At 46.3% G+C, this 18,028-nt stretch overlaps 1 protein-coding gene and 1 long non-coding RNA gene across 5 annotated transcripts in view; one reads left to right on the top strand and one right to left on the bottom strand.

Annotated features, from left to right (window-relative positions):
- Positions 1-481: 481 nt before the first annotated feature.
- GJA5 (gap junction protein alpha 5) lies at positions 482-17,910 on the bottom strand. Of its 4 annotated transcripts, none has more exons than XM_009217440.3 (2): positions 17,550-17,910; positions 482-3,569 (listed from the first exon to the last, which is right to left on the bottom strand). In XM_009217440.3, the coding sequence occupies exon 2, from the start codon at positions 3,534-3,536 to the stop codon at positions 2,460-2,462; it is 1,077 nt and encodes a 358-aa protein (XP_009215704.1). In that variant the 5' UTR covers positions 3,537-3,569; positions 17,550-17,910; the 3' UTR covers positions 482-2,459. The 4 variants fall into 4 exon arrangements, 2 of the variants coding, with proteins under 2 accessions (XP_009215704.1, XP_009215709.1); XM_009217445.4 differs by lacking the exon at positions 17,550-17,910 and adding an exon at positions 8,860-8,907; XR_004178842.1 differs by lacking the exon at positions 482-3,569 and adding an exon at positions 9,080-9,114 and having other exon boundaries at positions 17,550-17,754.
- The window catches only part of LOC108581314, a 31,994-nt gene continuing 23,690 nt past the window's right edge, over positions 9,725-18,028 (top strand). The window contains exon 1 of the long non-coding RNA XR_004179149.1: positions 9,725-9,803. This is a non-coding gene — a long non-coding RNA (uncharacterized LOC108581314). The remainder of the gene's footprint in view (positions 9,804-18,028) is intronic.

An 18,028-nucleotide genomic window follows, 5' to 3' on the forward strand; every position in this document is an offset into this window, starting at 1 on the left:
TAATTGTTAGAATAGAATAATGTGAGTTAATCTGATCACATTAGGCAGATTGTGGGCTTGATAAAGAGAAGTTTTGGAATCATCCCTCAACATCCCATTTCCAAATACTGTGTATTCAAAACAATAACAAAAATAATCAGATAATAACAATTACCATGTAATGACTGTTATTTCCCAAGCACTCTGCTGAACTCTTTACAGTCAACTCAGATAACAGCCCTATGAGGTAATTAACAGCTCAGTTAACAGCCCATGAGGTAGATATTAACGGGGCCCAGTTTACAGATGAAGAAACCAAGGCTCAGAGATTGTCTTGCTGGAGTCCAGATGTAAGTTAGCAACTGGAATTTTAACCCTTGCATGCCTGACTTCAAAGCTCTTTGCATTACTGGCTTACTGATGGGTACAGTCCAAGCGCTCCCTTCCCCACCAAGTCTGCCATCCTCTTGTAGTCACAGCATGAAATGGACAACAAAAGAGAGACAGATGTAGAGATAGATTTTATTTAGACAAATGACACATTTTACTTAATTTTTCCTTTCTAAAACCCTCACCATCAAAGATTGATCCCACAGAACTTCCAATTCAAGAACGCTCATTTCATAAAACATTTCAGAGATAGAAGGAGAGAAAATATTAATGCTAGGCAATAGATTAAAAGGTGTCCCCTCCAGGGACCTGGGATGATTAGACATTCCTTCCTAAATGGCATCCTAGTCACTTTCCTCCACTTGCCCACTCCCATTTTTCTTTCCACCCAACAATAGCATCCAAGTATCAGCAGAGGGCCCAGAGACGGGCAGGTGAGTCAGAGGTTGAACCTCCTGAGCCTTTAGCCTCCTCTGTCCCAACCTCTCGTGCCTATCTGTTTAGGTTAATAACACCAAGACAGTGAGGCTTAGCCCCTCTGCGAGGCAGCCGGAGAGGAGAGCAGGAAGACACAAGTTTCTCTGTGGTTTCCTTTCCTTATTTCAGGACTCCCCTAGCCTTTACCCATCCTATCAGCACACACACACACACACACACACACACACACGTGCATTTTAATAATGCAATAATCTCTCTATAAGTCTCAGTATCCAACAATTCTGAGCATCCTTTACCTTCATCCAAAACAACAGTAACCCATTATGGATCCAGTGAATACAGAAACAAGGCCAGTCCCTGGAGAAGGCAAGGCTTTTCTACAGCCCCCACTTGGCAGTCTCATTAGGGGCACTAGGGAGACATAGGAATCTCTGTGCTCTTTAAATAAAGGCCTTGCCAAGAGAGCTGGAGATTCCCCTACTATTTCCATGCCCCTGCTAAAGCCTCCAGGAGAGGGAGATCTGGGGGCCTCCATAGCTGTTATCACACCTTCTCTTGGCACTAAGTTGGCAGTCAGCAAAGGAAGTAAATAGGAGGGGAATATAGTTTTCCAGTGTTTTCTCTCCTATTTTATTTTCATCTTCACAGCAGAATTTTTTTTCCACAAGGGGAATCTGAGAAGTACAATGCTTTCTTTGTTTTAACAAGGCCTGGGGAAATTCCACTGGCCTCAGTGGCTGGGGATCTGGTCAGGGTTCGAGAGAGGACAACGGCTTCTTGGATATCCCTGTCGATAAGGCCTTCAGGGAATGGCTGGGTGAACAGCCAAGGGAGAAAGGGAAGGGATGGTTTCTATCATTGGATTGAACTGTAAAGGAGCTGCAGGATGACAGATGTTGGCAGGAATTCCAGTGGAGTTTGTGTGTACAGTGACTCCCTAGCAGAGCTGACATCTTCACAGGCTAGGTGTACACCCTGGCAGAAGGAAAGGTTGCAACATCACCAAGGTGGGGCATTTGCCAAAGGTATATACCAAGGCATTTGTAAAGTTGAGGCTGCTGGTAAAGTTCCAAGAAACCCTTTTTAAGACTGAGTAGAGGGAGGAGAAGCCAAAGGTAACCCAAAGCCATCTCACCACTACTCTGAGGAATGGTCCATGGAGATAACAGACTCAAGGAGCACATATAATGCAAGTTCCTTGATTCATGCTCTCTGTTGGCTGGGAACTTTGAGCTCTTCCTTGGAGGAGGGAGGGTGATCAGGTCAAGGAGGTAGGAACTTAAAGAATGCATCTGGTATGTTGCTGGTATGTAGAGAGAGAGTCATTCTATCCCTCTGGCTATCCCTTCCAGGCCAGCTTTTGCCATGCTTCCCTTCCCTCCCTCTACCCTGTTTCATGAGTAACCTGAAAGGCTTCATATACTGGGTAGAGGGTGGGGAGGGAACTGCAGTCTGGGTGGATAGTCATGTCTCTTACTATCCCAGAGCCCTGATTACAGTTTCTAGAATTAATGAGCAATGTCATTGAGACCCAGGGTCCAAAGGAGCCAAGCAGTGATGACAGTGAGAAAGCATCAGTTCGGAAGAGAGATATCTTTCCTCTCTCAGCCTCCTTTGTTCCCACCTGGTCCTGGTCCTCCCATAAAGGAGGGTCACACAGATAGGTCATCTGACCTGGCCTTGCTGCTGGCCTTACTAAGACGTCGCTTGTCGCTATGATAGCCATGGGGAAGGCGGTGACCTGGTGAGACTCCATTGGGCACCTCAGGCTTCTGGCCATAACGAACCTGGATGAAACCTTCCCCAGGAGTCTGCTCCTGACCTCGCACTTGCTCAGTGGCCAGGTTGTCTGTGTTTTGTTGGGAGGCCATATTATTGCTGAAGGGATTGAAGAATTTTCCCCCAGGGCCATTCTCCAGGCACTGATTAAAGTCGGGGGGTGGTGTGCAACTCTGGACCATGCTCACAGAGGGGCCAGAAAGCTGGCACTTAGCCACGTGCTGCCGCGGCTTGACAAATCGCTGTCTAATCTTCTTCCAGCCCAGGTGGTAGAGCTCAGCTAGGCTAAGGAGGAGGGACAGTGCAGCCACAGCCAGCATAAAGACAATGAAGACGTTCTTCTCTGTGGGCCGGGATACGTAACAGTTGACCGGGTGGGGACAGGGACTCCTGCGGCAGACGTGCAGGGTGGTCAGGAAGATTCCGTAGATGAGGTACTGGCCCACAATGAAGCCCACCTCCATGGTGGTGCGGATCAGGATGCTGCACACATAGGTGTTGAGCAGAGAGCCCTGGAGGACAATCCTTCCATTCCCTTCCTCCCAGCAGGACAGTTCTGCTTTCTCAGCCACCGGGTACTCGTAAGAGCCAGAGCGCTGGACCTCTTTGGCCCTCTCGGCCTCCCGTAGCTTGCGCTTCTCCTGCATGCGCACAGTGTGCATGGCGTGGCCCATGTACACCAGAGAGGGCGTGGAGACGAAGATGATCTGGAGCACCCAGTAGCGAATGTGGGAGATGGGGAAAGCTTGGTCGTAGCAGACGTTCTGGCAGCCAGGCTGAATCGTATCACACCGGAAATCAGCCTGCTCATCCCCCCAGGAAGACTCAGCAGCTGTGCCCAGCACGAGCATCCGGAATATGAAAAGGACAGTGAGCCAGACCTTGCCTACTACGGTCGAGTGCTTGTGTACTTCCTCCAGGAATTCTCCCAGGAAGCTCCAATCGCCCATCTTGGCACAGCCAGGTCACAGATGGCAAATCTTCTGCAAATGGGGGAGAGAGAAAGAGAGAAAAGGAGAAGGATGTTCTGTGAAGGTCTGGAAGGTCTATCATGTTCTGGGATTCCACTGATCCATCCAGTGGGTTCGTTAAGACAATGCAACTTAGAAGTCAAAGCAACCAAAGAAAAGCTCTCTCTCATTTCCCAGCAAAAATAAAAAGAAAGAGAAGATTCAAAGTAACCATATTAGCAAAATTAGAGCATGGCTCCCACACTTTAACGGATCTAGAAATCGAGGTGTGTTACAATATGGATTCTGCTCTTGCCCCAGTAATTCTACTTCAGGAGGTCTGGGATGGCCCCCAGGAATCTGGATTTACAACAAGTGGCCCAAGTGGTTCTGATGTAGGCAGCGAGGGACCGCACCTGGAGAAACACGATTATTAAAAAGAACACAGGATTGGGATCTGCAAATGTGACTGGGCATTTACCTCACTGAGTCTGTTTCTTCATTTATCAGACAGGGGTGGGAATAGCTACACCAGAGAATTCTGAGGATTAAGTGATATGAGGTATGTGACATTCTGAAAATCATTCCACAACTGTTCCAAATGTTTAAATGGCTGTTGGATGGAAAAGGAATATTTTTATGGCTCCAGAGGGCAGAACTAGGTGGAGGAGGAAAGAGTGAGGATGCAGTCGGCAAATTTGGCCCCTCAGGAAGCACTCTGCAAAAATCAGAACCGTCCAGCATAGACCAGCTGTGTTGGGAGGTGGCAAACAAAAAGTGTGCTTTGGTCACACCAGCTAACCGTATCACAGATAAGTGCTCACTTCCTCTGGCTGGTAAGGCAAAGTTGATCTCCCATGCCTCAGTGCAACACAGCCATTCCAACCACACAGCTCAGCTCGCCCTGCTGCTAAGTTTCTGTGTCTCACTTAAGTAAGGTTCTCACACACACATCTATCCAGCCTTATGTCCAGAATAAATGTCTCAAAACTTTATGTCCCTTACAAAATCCTCCCTCATCTGGCACTTGTCTGCTTTTCCAGCCTCTTCCTGCCTGTCCACATGAGTTCCTTTTGTCCAGCCATGCTAAGTCTTTCCAAATGCCCTCCTTCTGTACCTCTACATGTCCCCTCACTCCTAGCTGAATCCCATTTACCTTTCAAAACTTAACCCAGTCATTGCCTCCTCCAACCCTCCCTCTTCCCTGAAGCTGAGCCTCTTCAGCTCCTGTGATGGTCCCCAGGACACTTACTTGTCTCCCAGTGCTTGCCGCCTTGTGTTGTAATCCTCTGCCTGTCTGTGTTCTCCCAGTAGGGACTGTTTGAAAATGGGGACTGTCTTCTCTTCTGTATCACCAGAGCCTGGCCCACAGTAGGTGTTTAATACATGTTAGTTGAGTGAAGGAAGGAGGGGCTAACAGGCACTGTTGTTTCCTACCCAATAGAAAACCAATTCCCTGTTTCTTGCCTGCCTCCCATTGGCAGGGTGAAAAAGCCAGGTATTGCTTTCTCAATCTCCTCTGCAGTTAGTTCTGGTAGGTGAGGTATGGGGAGAATCTAAAGTAGAGGGAATGCTCCAGAAAAGGTTTTTCTACCTCCCAGTAAATGAAGAGAGCCTCACTCACAGTGCTCCTATCCCCCTGTGACAAGAGGGAACCTCACTCACAGTGCTCCCATCCCCTGGTGAACAGGAGGGAGCCTACTCACAGTGCTCCCATCCCCCAGTGAATAGGAGTGAGCTCCGCTTGCCCCCACCGCTTCCTGCCTGTGGACAGAGTTGTATGAACCAAGATGTCTAAAGCTGTCCAGAGAATCTCAGAAATGTCAACCAGTGCCCTGAGGCCTCTGAAGCAACTCTTGAGGCTCCCTACCTCCAGAATTCTTACTTAGTAAATAATATATGTTCTTACAGTGTAAGTCTCTAATCATTCCTAACCAACAGGATGACAAAGATCTCGGAGGGAATGGAGCATAAGTATTCCTTTCTTAGAATCATAAAACCTCAGATTTGCGTGGGACTTTAGAGGTTTGTCAAATTCAAAATTGACCTTCATATCTTTGCTGCCAACATGCTCCTGGTTTCTGTCTGAACATTCTTCAGCCTTGTGGGGAAAGATGGGGTCAGGGTGGTGCATTTTATAGTCCAGGCTTCCTCAGCTCTTGAGTTGATTGTTGCCTTGACAGGGACCAACCTCCTGGCCCTGTCTTCTCTCAGACCCCAGGTTCCCCACCTTGAGAGTATACAGAGTCCCTGGGAATGAGGGAGTTCCTGAGTGAGCAGAAAGGGTCTTATCTCTGCTCCTCTCTATATCGAAGACCCATCCATGTATTGAGGCCTTTCCTGTCATTTGTGATCAGACATCTGCCCCATTTCCTTAGGTGGCGAAGCACCCCCTCTTTCAGCCTCCAAATGTGGAAAATTGTGGAGCGTGTGCTCAAAAGGAAAATGGCTGATTAGATAAGAGTTTGAATTGTCTGTCCTCTCTTCTGGGCACATATACAGTGTTCAGCATCTTCAGGGTCAGCCACACACGTGCAGTGACTGAGCTATGGTGAGTGTCTGAGAAAAAGAAGGAGGGAGAGAAGGGGAGAAATAAAAAGAAGAGAAGAAAAGGCAAGGACAAGGGGGAGTTGGAAATGGAGAAAAAGACTATGTAAAGGTTAAGAAAAGACAGATGCGGGAGTTAACTTACTGAGGTTTGACAAATTTCTATTACCATCTGCTGGGCTTAGATAAATGATTCAATCTGTGTTTCACTTTCCTCACCTGCAAAATGGACATACTATTAACTCATAGAGTGCTATGAAATGAAGCATACAAAGCACTTAACACAGTGTTCAGCAAATAAGAACTGAATCAAAGGTAGCCATTACTAGCAATGAGAGCGGTGGGGGAGGATGAGAGGTAGAAGAAGGAGGGAGAAAGAGAAATTAGAAAGTAGAGAAAGGTGCATTACAAAGGAGAAAAGAAATGGAAGCAAGAGTAGAAGGGGAGGAAATGAGAAGAAAATGGAAATAGAAAGGAAACAAAAAGAAACAAAGGTCATATTCTTCCAGGATTTGGGGCAAGTTTTCCACACTCAGTCCCTGAAGACTTCTCCCTTGATCTCACTCTGTCACTCATTCCTTGCAAGTCCCCAAGGAAGTATAAAAATAGTTCCAGAAAGGGTCAAAGAATGTGACCCTTTGGTCTAGTCTGCCAAGAGGCTTGACTGCTGACTCCTTCAGTGCTGTCCAAGGAATTCCACCTGGAAGAGGTAAATCACAGGTACAAGAAAGGAACACCTTGGAAAACCAGAAAGGCAGTATTAGGAAGGACGTCTTATTGGCAGGGAACAAGAGATACTATCTGAGGAGGTATGGGGGTGAGGCAGACCTCCTGGGCCCAGGCAGAGGAAATAGGGTGAAGGGTTTTTCATGTATGACTTCCTGCTGACGCTCAGGCAAGGTCAGAGAAACTTAAAATTGCTGCCGTGTACCAGATGCTCAGTTTAGAATGTGAAAGGTCTCTGACTGTAGTTACTTTTCCAGCTACGTTGGCTCCCTTTGGATACCCCTATCTCAGCCACGGAAATTTGTAGATTAGATACTCAGTGAGTTTACTGGGCGTATAGCATATAAACTACTTTGTAGATTATTATCTGCTTCTTGGCAGGAAGTGTGTTAGGAGGGGCATAGGAAGCTGCCCATGCCATGAATAAATGCTATCAAACACAATGGCAATTTACCTCACTGCTTTAGCAGTTCTCCTCACTGGCTTCCTACCACTTAGAAAGTCTAAGCTGCTTAACTTGCCATATGAAACCCTGTACAGTCTCATGCTGTCGTTTTTCCGCTTTTCCACTCACACACTCAATACTTAAGCTACACAGTTTCCCATGTACATATACACATCTCACCATTTCTCACCCACGTATCTTGGCTTCTTACGTTCCCTCTGCCTAGAATGTCCTTTTTTTCATTCATTTAATAAGTTTATTGAGTGACTACAGGGTGCCAGCCATCATTCTAGACAACGAGGGTACAGCAGGAAGGAGGGGAAACAAACAAGGATTCCCTGCCTTCACTGAGTGTAACTGTCTTTATACCCCTTAATTAACAGCAGACAGTAAATACATAATTTCAATAAAACATGATGCGTGTTAACATTAAAGAAGTATAAGGTGTTATGGGAATGTGGGGCAGGAGCCCGAATCTGGTTTATGGGTTTTGGGGAGAGTCCTAGGGAATTGTGTTCTAAAGCCCTCTGCCACTGATACAAGTTCTGAAATCAGCAAGGCAAAAAGAGATGGTCCCTAGAACCTGGAAGAGAACCATCCCAACTCTAAAGGTTCTTCACTCCCGAACCTCCAACATCCTCTTTCAACATGTCCTATCCTGGGATAAAGCAAAATTTGGAGGGGCCACTAGGGAACTTGTTTGGCAATAGTAACATGATGCTAGATAAGAGGAAGAGGGCCAGAGGAAGGATTTTGTGTATAGTGAGCATAAATCATTTTCTGCTTTTATTTTGTGAACTATATGGCCAAATGGCCAGAAATAAAACTCAGGCACCTACATTCTTAATCCAGTGTTCCTTTTTTTTTTTTTTTTTTTTTTTTTTGAGATGAAGTCTTGCTTTGTCACCCAGGCTGGAGTGCAGTGGCACCATCTCAGCTCACTGCAACCTCTGCCTGCCAGTTTCAGGCAATTTTCCCTGCCTTAGCCTCTGGAGTAGCTGGGATTAGAGGCGTGTGCCACCATGCCCGGTTAATTTTTGTATTTTTAGTAGAGAAGGGGTTTCACCATGTTGGCCAGGCTGGTCTCAAATTCCTGACCTCAGTTGGTCCTCCCGCCTTGGCCTCCCAAAGTGCTGGGATTACAAACGTGTGCCACCGCGCCCAGCCCAGTGCTCCTTCTTGTGGTGACATTGTAGTCTCCCTACACGGCCAATGTTTTTCAAAAATCATTTCAGAGCAACCCGGATTAATCATAAACTCATAGCCAGAACCTTTTCCGCTGACTCCGCAAATCTACAGCAAAATGGAGAAGTCTTCTAAAATTGACCTCAGCCCTCTTTGGTGTCTCCTGAACTCCAGAAGACTCTAAATTACCATCCAGCATGCAGGATGCATTCTCACACTTGGTTATATATTTCCTTAGACTTGTTTTCTAAACATTTGTCTGTCAGTCAACCTGCAGATACTTTGCTGAGTCCCCTTTATGTGCTCACCACTGTTCTGAGTAATGAGAACAGTCCCGAAGAGGTGCAAGGCCTGACACACACTGGGCACTCAATGATGTCTATTAAATTAATAAAATTGGCAGGGCGTGGTAGCTCATACCTGTAATTCCAGCACTTTGGAAGGCCAAGACGGGCAGATCATCTGAGGTCAGGAGTTTAAGACCAGTCTAGCCAACATGGCGAAACCCCATCTCGAATAAAATTCAAAAATTGGCCCAGTATGGTGGTGGGCAGCTGTAATCCCAGCTACTCAGGAGGCTGAGGCAGGAGAGTCACTTGAATCTGGGCGGTGGAGGTTGCAATGAGCTGAGATCATGCCAGTGCACTCTGCCTGGGCAACAGAGTGAGACTCCGTCTCAAAAAAAAAAAAAAAAAAGAAAGAAAAATTAATAAAATCAGGCATGATTCCTTCTGTCAAGTATTTAACAGCTTTTTCTCTCAAATGGGTATTATGCTTCTCAAAGTTAAAAGCCCTATGTCTTCTACTTTGTATTCTTATTGCATCAGGTTCTCTCATTTGGTACACAATAAATGCTTTCTTAATGATTGAAGAAAATGTTTGGCTAGCAGAAATATTGAAAAGAGGTCCTAAGGAGGCTCAAATCTTTCTTCTTAAGGTCAGCAGTAAAAATAAAACCTCACAATAAGTAAATAAAAATAAAAGCTTACATACTGTTCAAAATGTGCTTCTACATTCTCTTGTTGGTTCCAAGAGAGCAGGTTCATATTTGTTCTGTTCAAGACCGAATACCTTCAGAATGTTATAGACATTCAATTTTTATTGTTGAATGAATGAATCCTCATAACCACTCTGTGGGGTGATTGTTATTGCCTGTGTTTTGCAGAGGAGGAAACATATAAAAGTGATTCGTTCGAAGAAACAATTAATGGAGGAAGAACCAGGGCTTCATTCCAGAGTTTCTGTTCAAGTCTGGTGCATGCCAGAAAGTTTCATTCCGTCTTCCCTCCAAGAGTGGAGCTCATCAATTTTTAGACCTTCGAGAGGACTTCCCAGTGGAGATAACTCCTGTGGAGGAGTTAGGGGTATGTGATGTTTGTAGGGGTGTGGAGTGGGTGGAGGAGTTACAGAAGAGATGAGGGGATTTCAGACAAAAGCAAGATTGCATGAACAAATTCATTGAAATGAAAGCCAGCATGGTTTTAGAGTACAATGAGCAGAGCATGGAGGGAGAGTGCAGAGCAGGCAGAAACAGATTGTGGAGGGCTTTAACAGCCATGCCTAGGAGTTTGGAGTTATTCTCAACTCACATGATAGGCCATGCTTGGTCCATGATTTGCTCCTGAGGGCCTAATCTGAAGCCTCTAAATGTGGTTGGGGATGTAAAGGACTGCACAATTAGTAACGTCCATGCTTGTAGCAGTCTTTTAGTAGTAGCTGCAGCATCAACTAGGTAGGCTGCCGATGACAGGTACCTCCCAGCACACTTGCTGTGACTGCACTCTCGTCTCTCCTGCTTAAGAAGGTATATTGCTAGTGAGTGAGGTGCTACCACAGGGATGCCTTGAAAATTCTCTTCTTTCTATTGATTCCCATTCTGTCCCATGGAGCCACACATCATAGCCCTTCTAATATAGTATTTTACAATAATTTCTGTGTCCCCCAAGTCAGCAGCCGGGCCTTGGGCTGAACACACCTTTGAGGTCTCACACACCTGAGAATTAGTTGCTCTACAAGCCATGTATTCTCTCTCCCACTCAACCCTGAGCTCTTTGAAAACAAACTGCTTTTCTGTTCATCACTGTATTCGCCTCCTGAAATTCCCCCCACCCCAAACCCCTTAGTGCTCAACACCACACCCTGCACAGTGTGGTATGTACTTTATAAAAACAACAATGGATGAATTGAGAGCATTTAAGTCTCTTAAAACACCTAATGCCAAATTGATCCAGGCAATTCTTTACCAGTTGCTGAAGAAAAGGATGAGAAGGCACACAGAGGCCAAGCAACACGTTGGGGCCATGCTGCACGTCAGTGGAGGGGCCTCCCTGGGAAGCTGGCATAGGGACACCTGCCCAATGACGATGGTGACCAGAACACCAGGCAGATGGAAGCCACTGAGTCTTTCTTCTACCTGTGACAGAACCATTCTCTCAGCAGGACTGAATGTGTCTCAAGCAGAAATGCCATCACCGTGGACTACTCCCTCACTGCCTCCTGCCCTCATAGTACTGGGGAACTTATCCAAGCTTGTCAAAATTAGATGACAAGACCACTCCACAGAGTCTGAGTCTAATTCTGGACGACGACACATGTTCTGGACAGTATCTAACAAATCTCTGGTTCTCAATAAAGGTTATTATTCATAGTAATAATAACAACCCCCTGGGCCCATGCCGTAATTCCACTCGCCATACAGTGGAATGTGGCGCAGGGCAGAGTTCACTTGCTTCCCAATTAAGAGAATTCTGTTGTGAAAGGACCCAAAGGGCCTCACTTAAAGGCTGCCTGAGAAATAGTATCATGTCAGGGCAGTTTAGTTCAGAAAGTGTTTATCGAGCCCCTCCGTCATGCCAGACATCAAGGCAGCTTTATAAAGCAAAGCACCAAGCAGAATCTTCATGTCAGAACTCTTTTGTACCTTATTCATTTGTGTACATTTTTTTCTGATTTCCTCTCACCCCAATAATTTCTCCTTAAAACGGATATGTAGGGAGAATTACATGAGAGAGTGGTCTTGATCCTCAGCGACTTCAGTAATCTTTGTCATCCTTTGATATTCCCAACTACACCTAGTTTACCCAGTTACACACAAAAAAAGAATTTGGATATAGGTGATAATAATAATAATAGAAATAACACTCACTGACAACTTTCTATGTGCCAGACACTCTATAAGTGTCTTTCTATATCTGTTTTCATTTGCTTCTCACATCAACCTGAGGAAGTGGGGAGTATTCTTTTTTTTTTTTTTTTTTTTTGAGACAGGGTCTCACTTTGTCACCCAGGCTGGAGTGCAGTGACACAATCACAGCTCACTGGAGCCTTGACCTCCTGGACTCAGATGATCCTCCCACCTCAGCCTCCCAAGTAGCCAGGACCACAGGTGTGCACCACCACACCCAGCTAATTTTTTGTATTTTTTTTTTTAAAGAGATGGGATTTTGTCCTGTTGCCCAGGCTCGTCTCAAACTCTTGGGCTCAGGCGATCTACCCACTTCGGCCTCCAAAGGACTAGGATTACAGGCATGAGCCACCATGCATGGCGTCTCATCTTTTTTTACAGGGCTCAGAGAGGGTAACTTGAGCAAGATCACACTGCTAGTAAGAGGTGGAGATGGAGTCAAACCCAGCTCCTAGCTCATCTGGCAGCAGTGTCCCTGCCTTAACAGTTGTGCTAAACTCTATCTAAATCACCTAAAGTTTCTTGTTTGGGAAATCCTAGCCAGTCAAAGGCTGGCCACTTTTATATAAGATGATTGAAGAGGGAATGTTCGTTGAGATCATTGTTCGGATAGGAAGTTGATTGTAAGCGATTGGTGCTAATTCTTACATTTAGGATTTTCATTCTTTCCCTGATTTATGTTTGGGGAAACTACTTCAGCCTCAGGAGAAATGATTAGGCACATGATATAACTGTAGCTACTGAGTTGGGCAGTGTGGGCACCTTCCTCAGAAATGGAAGTCCACTGAGGGCCAGCATCCCTGAACCTTGCTCACTGTAGAGGGGAAAGGAAGATAGAGATAAGAGGGGAGAAGAGATGAGCGAGATGAAGTACTCACTTCAGTCTTCCTCCTACTCCAGCCAGTGTTACCAATGGCAGATAATTAACTCCTTTTTAAATTTAATTATTTTATTCTGACAAGAACAGATGGGTCCACTCAGCGACACCCTGCTGGCAGACAGTTGTTTCAAAGCCAAGGAAGTAGAAGGGAGTAAAGTGAAGAAAGATTTGTGCTAGGATAAATAATTTTCTTAAACCATTGGAAGAAAAAATGTTTACAAAAAGTGAATGAAAGGGAGTAGTAAATGGAGATATTAAGTTACAACAAAATATTGGGAGGTCCTTCTTAATTACTCCAAGGGGGTTACTTAGTACGCATGCAATTAATTGCTAATGAAAATTCTATTATAATACCCACATTTCTTTATTATTTCTCCCATTTGTCACAGATTTATAGTGCAGTAGAGCTGACCGGAATGTAGAGATCAATCAAACTCAACTCCTTATTTTTAAACAAGATGACAAGGGTCCGGGGAAGTTAAGAATAGTGATAACAACACTAACTTGAGTATTTCCGATGTGTGAAGCCCTTTATAACTATACTTTCTAACCCTCCCATTAATCCTGCAAGGAAAGTAGTATTGCCCCATTTCACAGATGAGAAAACTGAGGCTCAGAGGCTAAGTACTTGTACTAAGTGCCACAACTGGCAAATGCTGCATAAAGTGTTTGAATCCAGCTAGCCTAACTCTAAAGCCCACATCCTCTCTATGTCTCTGACGAGAAAGAAAATCAAGGACTAGGACTGATAGACGATGGTAAGCCTGTGCCCAGAACTCCAGTCTCTTAACTCTGAGAGCAGGACTTTTCCCACATTACCTTGCCTCATAAGAGACCCAGGGTTTTTCCTTTTAGCTTCTGGCTTACTGGCTGGCCATCTCTTACATATGCTGTTCCTAGAATTAATTATTACACTGGGGCCCTCAGCCCACAGTAGTCAGGATTCCCAGACTCTTTGGCCTCTGCCATCATTTGGCCAGAATTCACATATAGAAAGTTATTTCCTTTTTTAGCCAGCAAGTGTTCTTGGCTGCAGCAGCGTCTACTGCCCGGTTCTTGGCTGGCCAAACAGCGGGCTCTGGTGTTCCACTGATGTGAAATCATAACAAGAACAACAGAAACAGCAATTGTTAGGTGGAGGAACTTCCGGTCTCTAAGGAATAATAGGGCTAGAACCCTGCTTGCATTACTCTCTAGTGGTGTAACCCTAGGCAAGTCACTTATCCTCCCTATTTCTAACTCATCTAACAAATGGGAATGTTTACTCATGGGGATAACATAATATGTGGACATGTGGAGGCACCTAGAACAGTATCTGGCACATAGGCACTCAATAATATTAGTTCCTTGTTTTCTTTTCTGACATTTGCAGTAAAAACTCCTCTCAGACATGTTCCAACTAGCCAACTTGATGCAGAATCTGATAGTGCCTCAGGCTGGTTAGTGACACAGCAAGGACCCTCACGTGGCACAGGTACAAGAGGGTAACTGTCAAGAGATGGGAAAAATACAGACAATGGAAAGTATAGTAATTAGTCTATAAATTAGTTATTTCACTAGGCATCCAGACCTCCTGGGTCAAGCTGGAGAAGCAGGGAGGTGTAGGGCCTACTCAAATTAAGCCACTCTCATTCCTGTTTCAAGTCCAGCCTGCCTCCTAATGTGTTTTTAACTCAAGCTTTTAGGCCTGAAGTTGGACTCTACATGGCTCCATATTATAAAATGTATGCCTCATGGGATGCCTCTCTTCTGAGACGCTGCAGCACTCTTGAATCTGATCACCAAGCAGAAGGCACACTCACAATGAGAGGTTTGAAGCAGGCTCATTTCTACTTGGAAGAGAAAGGGGGGGTTGTCTACTCCATGATCTGAGGGTAAGGGACATCTGGATCCCTAGCCACCTCTGTCGTCTCCTGAGGTTCTGAATCATGGAGTTGTCAGATTGGAGTACGATTCTGGAAATCCCCTGTGAAAATGCAATGTTATCATTTCATGAAGAGAGCTCTTTTCTGGTTCCAGCTGTTTCTTGGTGATTACCTAGACAAGATATTTCCCCTCCCTGAGCCTCACTTTGCTCACATGTGAAACAAAAGAGTTGAGGCTCTTCCATCTCTAAGTTAGAACATCTGGGGAGTCTATGACTTGCCCAGCTGTGATAGTATGGCAAGTTAGTGGCAAAGCCAAGAAGCAAGTCCAGAGTTTCTGACTTCCAGCTTAGAGGACAGCAGAAGGAGTCCTAGAAGAAAAAAAATCTGTGGTCATAAAAACCCAGCAATACCTCCTCGGAAGTATATGTCATGGGAAGCCTTTCTAGTTGATAGCCATTTAAAATACTTTATTTAATCCTCATAAAACCTTATGAAGAAGATATTTATTAGCATCTTTGGCAGATGAAGAAACTGAGTGTAAGAGACATTAAATAATTTTCCCAAGGTCACGTAGCTAAAATCCTAGCCAAATGTGACTCCAAATGCCCAGGTTCTTCCTTCAGCCGTACCCCTCAATGAGATAAACTCTAAGATCCCTCTGTGATTTTTTCAATGCCTCTGATTCTGTGACCTCCTGACTCTCAGTGGGCTGTTGAATACTAAACTTTACTTGCCCATTATTTGCTAATATATCAGAAACAATTTATTCTCAAAGTGGCATCAAGCTGGCATCACCAGGAGCCAGCAGCTTGCAACAATAGGAAGGAAGTCAGCTTCCTTTCCAGGAACCCTGAAACTTTCCAGGAAAATGGTCATCTCTCCCCTTTGTCCAGCTCAATCCTTGAGCCCAGGTTGGTGCTTATGGGAGTTCGTTCACACAGACAGCTACTGGAATCTTGAGTTCTTCCCTAGGACAGGGGGCAGAGCTTTGACCTTGGGTTTCCCCGGCCCTGAAGATGGTAGGTCATCCAGTTCCTGTCCTGATTGATCCACATAGACAGGTCCCCTGTCCTAAGAGGTGGGGTCAGCCAGTACCCGAGAGACCAGGCGGCACTGTGGCAGCACCCTGCACTGCCTGTGGCCCACGAACAGCCAGTGCAGACGATGAAGAGCAGGTGGGCAGGTGGGAGTCAATACCAACAAATAGAATCGTAGAGACGCTCAAGTGGAAAAATCAGGGAGACTCAGGGAGAGATGGAGGCTGGGAAAATACAGCCAGGGAGATGGAGGTTAGAAGAGCCCTTGGTATGAGTGAGCAGGGCAGGGTGCTCTCCCAGCTCAATCAGCCCTGACTCACTGTGTCGTCTCCTACAAGTCATGCCCTTCTCTAGTCCTTGTTCTCCTTATTTGTTGAAGAAGGAGGCTGGTAATGGAAGAGACCTCTTTAAGTTCTAATGTTCTCAAACCTTAGGCAGTACTAGGAGAGGGGACGGGAGTGAGGCAGTTAAGATATAAGAACAGTGACCAGCTTCAGGAGTCCAGCAAGCACACCTCTGGGGTTCCAAGGCAGAGACAAAGTGGGGCTGCCTGATTCTGTGACTGCTGTGGCTCTGTGGACGTCACATGTGTGGGTGAGGGATGCTCAGAGAGTGCTGGGTTGGAAGTCACAGAATCCCCTCCTGGTACTCTCTGCTCTGCAGGCTGTGGTCACTGGGACTCCTCACCGGCCGGTGCTGAGTGAGGAAAAGGCTTGGAGGGACAGCCAGGGGAGCAGGCTCCAAACAGCTCTGCTGCCCCGGGCAACCTGGCAGGAAGGTAGAAAGTTCAGAGCTGTCCCTAGAGAGTAGTGAATCAAGGACTGGGCTGGGCTGTGACTCTGGGGACAGTGGGTGGAGGGGATGGAGGCTACTTGGCTTGCTGATGTGAAAGTCAGGTTAGAAGACCTCTAAATACCAGCTGATGTCCCCAGCCATGAGCCACAGCACCAGGCAGTCAGAGGCGCTGCACCTCCACACGCTCCCCTTGGTCTCTTCTCTCCAATTTTGCTGGTTCCAGGTCTCCTGACTCCCTGTTCGGTGCTCTCTCCATTGCCCTGCCTCCCCCCACAGCCAGCTGGACCTCTTTGTGCCAGAGCCTTTTTCCAGAAACAGCAACCCCAGTGATTTGCTGGGGAGTGAGAACCAGGAATCCCTCTATTATAATGGAATACTGCGAGGGAGAATAAGGAAAAAACTTAGCAACAGAGCAAGATGAGAAATCCTTGGGTTGAGCCTCCCTTTTTCAGTGGTTCTGAGCTGCCTTTGAGCCTCTGGAATCACAGCCTTACACACCGTTACTGCTGTATAGAACCAGAGGGAACCTTCCACTACAAATTCCCCATTTTATAGATGAGGAAACCGAGGCCCAGCATGGGGATGTGTCTGTTACAAGGCCTCCCAGCCCCTGAGTTTGGGCTCTTTCACTACCTGCTCAGAAGAAAGGTCCAGGAAAAAGCTAACAGAATCTTTGTGCCCCGTGGTCTTCTACTTCACACCGCGAGTGGAAAGGAGACCTTTGGTGGGCGCTTTCCTGGGCTTCCTAACTGGTTTCACACGCCTCTTTCCTCTGGCTGCAAGTGGCAGCCTGGATCTCTCAAATGCGGCCACTGCACAGCGGGGACATGATACTCTGCAGGAAACTAAGCAGGGAATATTTTTAAACCATCCAACATGCCTTAGGGAGGAAAAAAAAAGCAGAACAGTCCCCTAGATGCTTCGAAAAGCATTTTGAAAAAAGATTCCATGCCTAGCAGAAGCATCGTAAAACAGTGTTGGTTTTACTTTTAAAGGGCCAATTCCCTCTAAGAAAAGTTCTTAGGAATGGACTGGTGACCCACTTCTAAGATGCCCCCAGAGGACTGAACTCCACAAGAGTAGGCTGGAACCCCAAGGGCCCTCCACTCACAATTCTCCAGCTCCCTCTAAATCAAAGAAGTAATTTATCTGCTGCTTCGCTAAACCTTCCTTTTTAATATATCCAAACCTCACTATCACAGGAAATAGTGAGAGGGGTAGGGAATAAACTCACAGGTAGAAAGAAAGAGCTTTCTTTTTATCCAGCCCAGAATCCAAGTTCCCCTCTTCTGGCTACTTCATATCCACTTGTAGTTTTAGTTGTTCAAATTCAAGTCTACTCTTACCTGCTTCTTTTCCTCCTCCCTGGACTTTCCTTCCGTTGGCTTCTTCACACACTGGCTGCTGCTTCTCCAACTGCCCTCGCTCTTTGCTCTTGAGCCTGTCAGTTGTTCCTCTTCCACCCTCTTTTTAATCGTATCTGTCGCCTTCCCTCCTCCCACTTCTTCCTACTCTTTCTCTCTCCACCCCTTTTCCCCTCTGAATCCCTCCCTCCCCTTGTGCTCTTAGAGTCTTTGCTCTAAAAGTCTTCTTCCCTCTACCTTCTTGTAGCCTCAGCTCACTGTGCTCCCCCTCCTTGGCCCCCAAGGAGGCAGAGCCCCCTTCTCCCTGCGGCCCTCCCCCGTCTGTCTGCCTGTCATCCTTGTCCTCACGGCAGTCCTCCACATTGCCTCTCCCCCGGGCCGGGCCGCTGGTGCACCACCTCCCTAGGTCTCTTCCTGCCCACCCCTCTGCTGCGTCGCCTCAGACTTCCCAGGCCATGGCT

Source organism: Papio anubis, chromosome 1 (genome assembly GCF_008728515.1).
Source record: "Papio anubis isolate 15944 chromosome 1, Panubis1.0, whole genome shotgun sequence".
NCBI lineage: Eukaryota > Metazoa > Chordata > Mammalia > Primates > Cercopithecidae > Papio > Papio anubis.